Genomic DNA, 13,064 nt, shown 5'->3' with positions numbered 1-13,064 from the left:
ATCATAAAATTCCCAATCTCCAGAGTGAGCATCATATAGCTGTGGGTGCACTTGAGGAATCACACCTAAAAGAAATGAACAAAGATGGTCAGTCTGATAATCCAGGTGAACTTGCAAGCACAGAGGCTGGTCTTCTACGTTCTGAGCGTGCACGGAATCCTACTCAGAAAATGCGTGCACTACAAATGGAAGAATTTAGCAAAAGGTAGAAAAGACTCATCTCCATGTATGAGAATTGGAAGCTCACGGTACGTAAAGCAAGACATCAATTTAAGTCACAGATGAAAGAGGATGAGCTCTGGCCACTCATTGAGTATCTTAAAAAGGCCAAGGACGATATTATGGACATATTTTGGAATTAGAGAGCTCTCCACCCCAACCATTGCAGTAAGAAGACGAGTTGATACTTGTGAATCAGTTACCACAGACATGATAATCATTGCCCACAATAGAGCAGTAGATGATGAAGGGAAGTTCAATGAGGAACAGGAGAGACACCGCCTTCATGAACTACTACACCGCAACTATGGAAGGTCTGTTTTTGGATCTTCTGTCTCCTCCACCTGCCACAGTAAGTCTGACCAGCACTCTGCGAGTTCAGACATGACAGCTAAACGTGCAGAGGCAGCAGCCGAACTATCGCCGAAGGAGATAAATTATGAGTTGACGGGAGCAGAAGAGAAACAAAAGGCAGTGATAAGACAGCTGGAAGACCAACAACTGACAGCTTTAGAAGCACTCAAAGCACATAGGCATGAGTTGCATCGTTTGCAGGCAGAAAAGGAAACACAAAGGCATGATTTGCATTGTTTGCAGGCAGAAAAGGTAGTACGAGTAGCTAAAGGCAAGCTGAGCATGTACAATAAGGAAATGGAACATGAAGCTCTCGACTGCCTTGGCAAGGAAAAGGACCAAGATGCCAAAAGACTGCCTGCAACTGCTGTCTCGCCATTACTGGCTGCCACTGCCTCTCTTAATGAGATTTCCACTCTTGCTCAAGTCTTTCAAGATGGCTTAGCTTTGAATAGGCTCCCAGTTCCAGAGCCATTCGTTTTCACTGGTGATGCTATGCGATTCACTGAATGGAACGCAGCATTCTCCTCTCTTGTTGACCAAAGAGTAATCACTCCTGCTGAAAAGCTGTACTATTTAAGGAAATATGTTGGTGGACAGGCACTTCATGTCTTAGATGGGACCTTCTTCCGAACTGATGATGGGGCCTACCAGGATGCCTGGAATAAAGTAAACCACCGCTTTGGTCATCCATTTAGCATACAAAGAGCATTCAGAGCAAAGTTATCTAACTGGCCCAGGATTATACCTAAAGATGCCGAAGGACTCCGAAACTTCTCAGACTTCCTTAATGCCTGTCAAGATGCCATGCCTCACGTTAAAGGCCTTGACATATTGAATGACTGTGAGGAGAACCAGAAGCTGGTCCAGAAACTACCAGATTGGGCAGCTTTGCGCTGGAACCGTCACATAACACAAAGCCTGAATGAAAGACAGGAATTCCCAAGTTTCAAGGATTTTGCAATATTTGTGTCTAGCGAAGCAGAGATTGCCTGTAATCCAATTACGTCCCTCCATGTACTTCGTTCATCAGGTTCTAACCCTGAGAAAAGAACTGCCAGAGACTTAAAGACTAACAAGGCCAGTGTTTTCACAACTAACACAGCTAGAGATGAAATCCCAAAGTCAGAGCAGTGAAAGTTGAAGTCCATATGCATACTTTGTCAAGATGCGAAGCATCCGCTCCATTCATGTTCCAAGTTCAAAGAAATGTCCCTGTTCGAACGACGCAACTACATAAAAGAAAATAAACTGTGCTATGGTTGCTTGAAATATGGCCATGGTGCAAAGGAGTGTCGTCATCGCCACCTCTGTGACAACTGCAAAGAGAAGCATCCGACAGTTCTTCATGACTACAACTATAAAAATGAAAGGTCTTCCACGGAAATGAGGTCCAGTCATGATGCTACTTCACTCAGTGTCACGAGCAAGGGCGTGTCCTGCACAACAATGGTGGTGCCAGTGTGGGTGTCATCTAAAACTGATCCAACTGTGGAGAAACTTGTAGTATCACTTTGGGTGTCCAGCATGGCATAAACATTTATCAGCCAGGAAGTGAGCGACAGCCTCAATACTGAAACACACCCAGTTAAGTTGAAACTAACTACCATGAGTGGCACAAACATAGTCATCCCTAGTCAAACTGTTTTTGGCCTTCGTGTGAGAGGATATAGCTCTGCTGTTCAGGTTGATCTTCCAATTACCTACACATAGGATTGCATACCAGTAAATCGCGCTCACATTCCCACTTGTGAGACTGCTAAGCAATGGAGTCATTTCAAAGTAATAATAGATGAGCTTCAACCACTGAAAGACTGTGAGGTAGCACTTCTGATAGGCTACAACTGCTCTCGAGCCATGGCGCCTAGGCAAGTAATTTTGGGAGGTGGTGAGGAACCCTACGCTATACGGACAGATCTTGGATGGAGCATTGTAGGGAGATCATCACAAAGCTATGAGTCACAGAGCATAAGCCGCCTGTGTCACAGGGTAATGGTAAAGGAGCTGCCTCCAGCAACACCGGCTGATGCTATTCGTAGTCCTGAATTTGACCTTAAGGGTGGCAAGGAGAACAGCAACATCGATTCAAAGGGTTCGAAGTTCATCATGAGAGATCTCGACGTTGACAACAACCTGACAAGTGTTGGAAGCAAAGAAGAGGCCATTGAAATTGCAAGAGTAGCTTGTGAACTCTGCGCCATAGGCGGTCACCGACTCCACAAGTGTGACATGACCGGGACGTCCAAAAAAGGCATGCCACCTTCTGAACTCGCAGTCAGTATGGAAAATATGGATCTCTCATTTGATAACCTTACCACTGTAACAGACGAAGAGGCAGAATGTCGCATAATTAAGAACCTCCAAAAAGGTGTCTATCAAGCAGAGTTTAAATTGTTACATAAAACGAATTCCTTACCATCTCACAGTCCTCTGTACTCTCTTGATCCATCCCTTGATAAGGATGGTGTCCTCAGGGTGGGAGGAAGGGGGTGTAACTCTTTTCTTCTGAACTACATCAAGAACCCGACAATCATCCCAAGAGATCATCACATTACGAAGATGATTATTGGTCATTTCCACGAAAAGACAAACCATCAAGGCAAATAAGGAAATTAGATTCAAAGGTTTCTGGACTCCGGGAATCGACAGGGCAGTGTCGTCATATATGAGAAAAAGGAAGAAGAAAAGACAGAGACAAAGAAGGAAAAAAAAAGGAGATGCACTCTGGAATCAGTGGAGAACTGATTACTATTGATAAAGATGGGCTAGTAAGGAGAGTTAAGGTCTGCCTTGGAGACAAGGAGCTCGGAAAGGAAGGGGAGCGCCTCCACAAGCTGTCGGAAGCGCCCAGTTCAGAAGCTAGTCCTGCTTTTAGAAGCTGATTAGACTCACTCGATGACCGAAAATATTTTGCTCCTGCCCAAGTTATCTCATTAGGGAAATTCTATTTACAGTCAGAAATCATTCGTACCTAATGTAAACCAAATACCCTTCCATTATTTACTAATGATTTGGTGGGAGTGTAACAAACTCACAATGTTCATTTGTTTGTGATATACTTTATTTTGAAGTTATAATTTGGATGCTATATGCTTTTAATTTGGTGCGCTTCCGGTACGTTCAGGAAGTATAGATTAACAAATCATAGCATTACGCTATTTAAGGGGGCGTTTCCAGAGGAAACGGGTGAAAGGAAAGGAAAAGCTTAACCGTTTTGACATTGCTGATCAAGGAATTGGCTCACGGAATCTTTTTAAGGCTGCAAGCACCTGGCTGGAATGAGGACAAGGTATTTAATTGTTTTGTTTATTTCGTTTGCCGTGATTTACCCATGTACAGGTGTTTCATGTCTTGGATTGCATGCTGTTAAGAGCTCTCATTTGTTTATTTTTTGTTTGTTTTACACCGTAGCTCTTACGGTGTTTCCGCAATGGAATCAGTACGCTTCACCGTTGTCTGGCTGGGTTCGCTACACACAGGCAGTGGTGAAATTATTAATAGCAATTGACACGATGGTGGTCAAGGTCAAAAGCAGCTGGTTATTACCACAGCTATATTATTTATAAGAACCATTTCCACATGAAGTGTCCCCACCAGACCTCCTACACAGTCAGAGGAAAAGTAATGGGCCGAGAAAACTATCATGCAGGGAGGCTGCCTGTCAATCAGGTAACAAGACAGACAGGAGACAAAGAATAAAAATGCTTCCACTCTGTAGCGTTACAAAAAGAAATGGAAAATATTTAAAACATTCTGACATTTGTCATTCAAAATGACTGACTTGAGTTTTTAACAACTGAGAACTTAGATTACAGAAGAAGCAAGCAGTATATTTGGAAGCGTGGTATAATTTACACGTGCTTGAATTTGCATTTTCAAAACAATTTACAGCTCCATTCAGAATTAATACAGACAATGAAATGATGGCAGCAATAATAAAACAGAGCATGTTAAGTAACGGTCAGTGAGAAATTATAAAGAATCGCTGAATGTGGTTCTATGCCTAAAAGTGGCCAAATTAGCATCTGCGACAGGGGAATACAGATGTACAGTCTTCAGGTTTGAAGGAACGATTTCAGGAAAAGATCAAATTTTTTCAGGCAGATATTGTGATTTTGATTCAATTGATTATTCACTTCAAATCGAGCTTCAGAAGAACACTATCTATGTACAGTTACAAACACAACAGGAAATTACACACTACATATAGAAATGTGTAATGTAATGTATTGTTATTCTACATCATTATATTTGTTAACATTATTATATTTAATTTCATACTCTTTTTTTGACGTGCTGCTACTTTAAAATTTTAACCACTTAATTGGAAAAATTCACACCGCGGGCGCTTGCGTTTTTCTCATTCAAAAAATGCACAGTTTACTCAAAATTAAAAAAAATAATTGACCAAAAATTCACCATTCAATCCCAATGGCACATTCAGCATTTCGCATTTACATCGTTCCAATTTGAAATTCAAAACATTCAGCTCATTTAGTTCACTTTGGGGAGTATTTTTAACATATACACAACAACACTTACCAAAAATTCAACATTTTGGCCATTAAAATCCCCGCAAAATTTCAATTATTATGAGTTTTTTTTTTGTATTTCACCATTTTTGGACCGATTCAATCTGTTCCAATTTTTAACTCCCAGATTAAGTGCTACAAACGCATTTGATGCCCACCTCGTGCATGGGTTAACTTGAGAAATGTGTTTTCTGTATGGATTTGACGCTCACGGATCTAATGCAGTTAATCACAATGCGTCAGGACTGAAATGGAATGTAATGACGTGCAATCGCCCACATATGTCAACAGTTTAGTTTATCACTGAGAAGCAACTAACATACCTATCCAGGGCAAAGGAAAGAGCAAGAATTCTGCCGATCGAAGATATATGTATATATATATATTTTAAACCATATGGAAAGCGCTTCGTTACAGCTTTTTATTTGTATATTGGTATAATGTACATTTCATGCAGAGCGAATGAGTCAAGCTCACGTCATCCCCCATCTCAGTGATTTAACTCCATTTTTCAAAGTGACTTTTATCGCTGGCTTTGTGCAAAAAAACAACTTGAATAATATGGCATTAGCCTTTTGTGGGCTTACATCGTACTATACCCTCCCCAAAAATATACTTCCACGTTAACGGGCCTCTTTATATTGCACAGTGTTTATACATTTTTGGCACAATTTAAAATTGTAAATAGGTACTTGAAAATATATTTTATGCCATCAAAATTGCTTTTCAGAGTTTTGTTTTGTGTTTTCTTTTTTAGAAGAAAAGTACTGTTTAAATATTTGAGCTGTTATAGCAAAAGAATATTGGTGACAAAGTTAGTTTTACTTGAAATAATTATTTTCACAAAACCTTTGAATTCTCAATTTTGTTTTGTTTTTTTCCCAGAAACAAGACGGGCTTTAATATGTATTTCTTTTTGCGCTTTTGACACAGGATGAGCTCGTTCACAGCACGTAGAATTCCAAACATCCCGTGTTCTGACTTCAAGCACCGGCCGTTGTACAAATAGCCAATTGAAAGGTCTTTGCCAGTCAATCAACTGTACTTCCTAGCAAAATTATTAAATGTTTCTATAATAAACAACATTACCGATATCTGAGAAATTAAATGAGATTTGGGATTAAAGTAAGGATTAAGCATTGTTTTAAATTTGTTTGAATGTGTCACTAGTGATTCACCATCTTTCACTTTCTAAAACTCAAAAGCAAGTCTATCTTGTCCTTCGTCCCTCTGTGTCTTTGTTAAGTCCTCTGTTTGGGGGCAGAGGGCCATTTTGCCAAAGCCAAGATAAGGTGTTTGAACAGGGAGGAGGTGGTGTGATAACAATCCTGCCACCTAAGTGGCTCTGCAGAATCAGCTATCTGAGCTCTTATCAGAGCACACAGACCTCCTTCCTTCACCCATTCAACTTGGTGCACCTTTTCTCTTTTGGCTTTTCTATCCTTGGCCTTCCCTTATTTGACCCTATTCATATGCTCCATGCCTCTGTACTCCATCATCCAAAGAAATGAATGCCAGCGTAGACGTATCGAAGGGGTAAAATAGCCAAAGGGGAATGGGACTCATTAATGTCTATGCGGTGTTTAGTTATTGGGCTTGATTCTCCGGCTGTTGTTTGCACATGCATTTACGCCTGTCTGTCAGACAATCCAGTCTAAATCCGTCCCCTTATCAAAGATTCCACACTCCTGGGTGCTACACACAGAGTCAACACTATCTGTAATGAACAACAATGAACTTGACCTTCATGGATGTACAGAGGCATCTTTGAAAGAATGTACTTATTAGCCTACTTGTTGAGGTTATTGCTGTGTAAATTGTTCAAGAAGTTGAGTGTGTTTTTTTGTACATGGTGTGTAGACTGTTTCATGTGTTGTACATGATACTGAGAAAACTCAAATATTTTGGCTAGCATTTACAACACTCAGAATGATGTGCCAAGGTATAGCAGTAGATTTGCCAAACATACCTCTATGTCGGTTAGTTGTTTTGTCAAACATTAGCATGGCATCTTCAACCTAAGGGAAAGGGGGAACACATTAAATTCGGCAAAAATAACACACACAAACACGCACGCGCACATGCACGCGCACACTTTAACTGTATGGATTTTTTCCGATAAATGGAGAATTTTTGATTACCAGAAGCTTCTTGTTTCTAGGCTGGAACAAGAAAAAGCATTAAAAAAAATCTAAAATAAAATCTCTAAAGTAAGGCCATGGATCATTACTGTCTCTGCTTTTTGACCGTATAAGTCCCCAAGATCCAAATAAATCGATTGATCAATCAAGCTCTCAATCTCTGCTGACTTGACCCATTTTTATTTCTTGTGTTGTTTCTCATGGAAGTGGAAACAATAACTCGCCTATTTTTAAAAAGTATGGAGTAGAAAGTAAAGAGATCTGTTTTTAAATGTAAAGAGTAAAATAAAAAGTCACCTGAAATGTACATAACGTTTTTATGAGTATGACTGTGTGTCATTATGTGGATTTCACATTTGTCAGAAATACAGTTGGCAGGTGAGAGCAAAATAAAGTCAATCGACAGAAAGAGCTCAGGTGCTCATTACAAACAAATCCCTTGCACAGCAGACAGCCAAAGACAGCTGGCTGTGTGTTATGCAGGTAGGACTAGATGAATAATAAAAAGTGTAACCCATCAAGAGATTTATAAGATGTATGAACTATTTTCTCAGCTTGTAAAACGTTCTGTCTGTCACTGCTCTCATATGCATGGGAAACGTAATTGTGGCAGATTGACAGTGGCAGGTAATTCGGGAAACCTAATAAAAGGGATGTCAATGCTGAAAAATCTCATTAAAGTTGTGATCAAGATTTACAACGTGATGGTTGCAACACTTATTTAGGGCTAAAATCTTATGTACGCGACTTTACACAGGGGGAGGCGTGCAAATCTTAATCCCAAACATTTTTTCTTGTTTTTATTTCGATGTGGACTAAGTAAAGATAAAATTGACTATTTAAATTTAGTACAATTAGCTTCAATGTTCATGATTTTTTTTAAACTTCTTAAAAAGACTATCCGATCCAGGAAATATAAGCACCTGTTTACAGAATGTACAACCCTCCCCAGTGCCTATATAAAAGTGAGCTCTGTCTCCGTGATGGAGCAACAGATCACTCTGCCCTCTCCAGTCCCCCGCCACAGAACTCGCAACAAGAGAAGGAAAGATGTAGCCAACCACTTCACCCTGTCACATAGCTACATCTTTGTTTATCACAAAAACAAAACCCATAGAACACATTTGAACACCATTCAGTTTCTCAAGAAATATCCTTGTTGGGTGTCCCAGCTTCACGATCCCTGCCTCCTTGAAAGCGCTTCACAAATGAATTTGCAGATAAAATACCATTGAAACACATTCCAGGTGTAGCAGAAGTGCTCCACGCATCTAAACAGAACTGTAAAAATGTATCAGACCATCTAGGCCCTGTGCAGCGTAGAGCTAGAACAGATTTTTGTCATAACTCAGCTGTGCACAGCAGCAGACGAGCCACTGTCAACCAGACAAGAGTGACTGTACAGTAGCCTCTTTGCTGCCTGCTATCCTGGATGGAATTTTTCTTTTTTTTCCCCCCGTGAAGTGAGTGTTAATGTACTTCGGGGTCAGTTTGGCTAATGTATCCTCTAATGCGCAGCTTTTTTGAGAAACGCCAGTTCGTTGGAAACAGAAAGCGTCATGCAGTAGGACTTTGAACGGTTAATGAAGTTGTTACGGCCCTTGGCTAGGGCCCACCTACAAGGCCACGCTCTTTGTGTCTTGTGTTAACTCTTCCACCCTTTCGTAGTAAACTCAATGGACTTGTGCCTCATCGTTGGCCTGGTTTTCTGCTCGTTCCTCATTGGTGGACTGCTTTCCCCCTCGTTCTTCATTGGTGGACTGCTTTCCCGCTCGTTCCCCATTGGTGGACTGCTTTCCTGCTCGTTACTCATGGACGTCCCAATCAACGAGCTCCACCTGTGCAGCTGGGACCAATAAAAGGACCTCGGCTCTGCTGCTCAGGGCGGCTGGGACTTAAGAGTTCAGTTCGCCTCGCTTGCGCTATTTGTGTCTCTTGTATGGACTTTTGTAAAATTTTGGAGACACTTGCTAGTGTTTACTTATACACATTTGTGAACGAGGTTAATACCTTTATGTTAAGCTCATTTGTTTGAAACCTACCTCTTTTCTTCACTAAAAATAAATTGTAAACTCTCTCCAAACCATTTTACAACTTGGTCTATGTTACCTCCCTCCCTCCCTCCCTAGCAGAGCCGGTCGTAACAGAGGTCATGAGATTGCCAATCGGAAATTCAGAGTTGACCAAAAACTGAGTGCCAGGGCACGAATGCTTATATATTTTCCAGATTGAAGTGGACAGGAGTGGTAATGTGCATTTGAACTTTAGTGGCGATCGGTCGCCGTTTCAGGCAACAGAACTAACAAACCAAGCAATATTATATTGCTTGCCTGGCAGCTGAAACGTAATAACTAACAAGCCAAGTGTCTATTAGTCCATTAGTAGGGTGAAATTTAGTACTTACATGGATATTTATATAAGTGCCAATGTTCAGTCGGATCAATTCTCCCTTTAAACTAAAAAGGGACAAAAGAAAAATGTTGATCATATGAATAACAATAAAAATCCAGAACAAATCTTTTGTGGATCCAAGAATCTCTTTAAAGTGGGGAAGCTGTGGATATTTAAAATAATTGGACAACTAAGCCTGAACATGGAACAGCTAACAGGTTAAAATTGAAAGCTTTGTCCAAATAACATTTGTGACAAAGGTCACAAATAGCGATAGAAATTGAAACAATAATACATATAAGATCATGAAAATTTTTACTCTAAAAGTTCCAGAAGAAACCCCCTTTTTTTTCTTCTTTTTTTAAATGAAGCTTTATTGTTGTTTTACTCTATAGGGGGAAGACTACACTGGACTACAAGGAGTTGTGTGAGGACATTTTACCAAATGAATAATAAGGAGCTTCGGAAATGGCTCAAGCCACAATTTTATTGACCTATTAACAGTGCCACATTTAGTTGGACTAAAGTTGCAAAATGAAAACAAATACAGATTTTTCTTATATATCTAATTAACTATCAAACTGAATTTTATTTTTTATTTTTATTTTATTATAACGTGATTTACGAAAATTAAAACATACTATACCAATGCTTATAAATACTATACACACAAAAAAAAACAGTCAAGTTGAGCTACATCCATGCTATGCTATCACTGCATTAGCGACAACAGCACATGACTTCAGAAAAGTTCAAAAATCCCATCCCCATAAAAACAATATGAAAGAAACAAAACAATTAATTAATAATTTTCTTCAAAGAAAATGTCCACATTCTGGTGCACTAACATGCAATCCAATGGATAAAACATGAATCACTGTCCATTACCGCACCTCCGCACCAATCCACCAAACAGAACTATCCCTTCCGAATCTTTCCAACACATTTGACATGTTGGAGCTATTGAATCTTTTTGATGCACCCCAACTCCGTCTCAGACGCTGGCATCATTTCATCTCTTTCTTCAGCAACCACTGCCGTCTTTCCAGACTTGTCAATCCTATGCAGCTTTGCGCTCCCCTCTGGACTCAGCCAGATAAGCAGGTAATTCCTCATGGTACTGATAGGTATGCACGTACACACCCTCACACATTTGCAAACATGCACACACAGCGGCTGGCCTTATCAAAGCCTCCAAAGAATTGGAGTGAGCTCATAGCAGTTCTCAGTCTGAAAGTGACCGCAGGCTCAGGGCTACCGGATCACCATGACAATGTTCAAATTAACCCAACAAATTACGAGAGACAAATTAATACAGCATTTCCCATCATCCTTCTGTGTCTGCACTCACAGCCTGCAATTTGTGGTTCTATTATTGGAAGAAGAGGGAATGGTTTAACCAAGCCAACAATGAGTAAGGGAGGCTTTTCTCATACAAATTGCTCCTTGTCTGCCTTTATCTACTGAGGCAATGCTGAAAAGTAGCAGGCTGGAATGTTAAAAGTGAAACCACTTCTACATTATTTTATTCTTTTCTGCTGCCTTATTTACAAATGCACAAAGAGGATGTACGTAGACAATCCGATTCATGCGGCATAATAAAATTAAATCAAGTGGAATTGTGGCATATTTCAGCTGACAGTCATTAAAGTGTCGCTAGTATAATTGAGTTAAGAATGAAGAGGAAATGACAAAGATAGCGATGATGATCATTGTTGTAGAGAACTGTCAAGAAGTGATTGTGTTGGAAAAAACAGAGGGAGCGATTATTCACTATTTAGAACACAAAGCCTCAGCAGACACAAAATGTTCCATAATTTAAAAACTGTTATGCTGCAGAGAAAGATATCAATCCTTCATCAACATTCCCTGCGGTGGGAACGTCATAAGGAACAAAAACAATTAAACTGGCTTTTGATAGTACCACACAATCCCAGAGCTTTCATTCACTCGAGGAAGGCCACATGGGATTTGGGATGCTGATAACACAATGCTCTAAGCACACAGCACTGGGACACCATGAATAAATTGAGAACTGAAAATTAAAACATGCCTCACCAATAGCGTTGATGTATCGCAGAATTATACGGAATGTGAGATTTTGACAAAAAAACTAAATAAAAGAACAAGAAAAGTAGTCATTCAATACAAATGACGATGAAAATCCAACGTTGCTTTTGAATTGTGATTCAACAGAATTCTTTTTAAAAATAAACGAATGAAACAGACGTTAACTAAAATAACAGCACCCCAAGTGAAAAGAAAGTAAGAAAATAATTTGAGAGTAGAGACATGGTCAACCAAGGTGTGTCCTCTAAATAGCATCACAGGTGTCCAATTTGTAAGCAGTCAGTCGGCCTATTTAAAGGGTGATGACGAGTATGGTGACATGGTGTGTAAACACACTAAACATGGATAATAGGAAGTGAAGGTAAGTTGTCTGAAGAGATTGGAAAGGGAAAAAAAAAATCTAAACACGACAACGATAAAGGCTACAAGACCATCTCCAAGTATCTTGATGTTGGCAACGAGTTATTCTGAAAATGATGATTTATGGGAATGTAGCCAACTTTCCTGAAAGTAGCTGGGGGAAATTTGATGATAAATTCAAAAGACACTTAATACGAATGGTAATAAAACAGTCCAGAACAATATTCCAAAGAAATTAAAGACAAACTCCAAGGTTAAGGAACATCATTTTCAGTTTGCACCATTTGTCATTGTTTGAGCCAAAGTGGACTTCATGAGGGATGACAAAGGAGGACACATTTGAAAATAAATCACCCAAAAAAAAAAAAAAAAACTGCTAAATGACAAAGCTTTTGTGAGAACATCTTACAAACAGGACAGCTAGACACATCAGCTCTATGTTCGCTGATTTAGAAAAATGAAGCCTGCCAATGAAAGAACACTATTCCTACAGTGAAACGTGGACCATGCTCTATTATGTTCTGGGGCTGCTTTTCTACATCTGGCAAAGGGTGTCTTGAGTCTGTGCAGGTACAATGAAATCTCAAAGAGATTTGTCTGTAGTTCAGCTGTAGAACATTTTCGGAGGTCTCATCCAGCTGTAAACACCACTGGCACTGCAGACACTAAATATCTCAGACAAGCTTGAAAAGCAACTTGTGGTCGCTCACTTTCAGTCCGACTGATTCCATTAAGCTTGCTGCACAATTAGAAATAGAGCCAGGAGTGTTCGACAGGTCGTTTTTCTGTTGCAGACAGCTTCTAGCTGACATGGGCACCCTTGTTAGGGCCACTAACAAAAATGCGTTTGTGGGCAACATGATGGTGATGCTGTCGGACAATGTTGGATTCATCGGTTTGGGACATCCATGCTCCCCACTCATAAATAATTTGTCTATTACTTTGCGACAATAATTCTGAACATGTTCATGTGTTACTACTACAGTATTTATCATTG

At 39.9% G+C, this 13,064-nt stretch overlaps 1 protein-coding gene across 4 annotated transcripts in view; it reads right to left on the bottom strand.

Moving 5' to 3' along the window:
* The window catches only part of LOC148333989 (RNA-binding protein Musashi homolog 2-like), a 127,668-nt gene that overhangs the window by 60,483 nt on the left and 54,121 nt on the right, over positions 1–13,064 (bottom strand). For all 4 annotated transcript variants that reach the window (XM_088300025.1, XM_088300027.1, XM_088300024.1 and 1 more), the window contains exon 7: positions 7,075–7,123. In XM_088300025.1, coding sequence (XP_088156151.1) covers positions 7,075–7,123 — 49 coding nt within the window. The remainder of the gene's footprint in view (positions 1–7,074; positions 7,124–13,064) is intronic.

Source organism: Idiotropiscis lumnitzeri, chromosome 7 (genome assembly GCF_059441095.1).
Source record: "Idiotropiscis lumnitzeri isolate Australia: NSW breed Sydney's pygmy pipehorse chromosome 7, RoL_Ilum_1.0, whole genome shotgun sequence".
NCBI classification, from domain to species: Eukaryota; Metazoa; Chordata; class Actinopteri; order Syngnathiformes; family Syngnathidae; genus Idiotropiscis; species Idiotropiscis lumnitzeri.
This window is presented reverse-complemented; position numbering and strand designations above follow the sequence as displayed.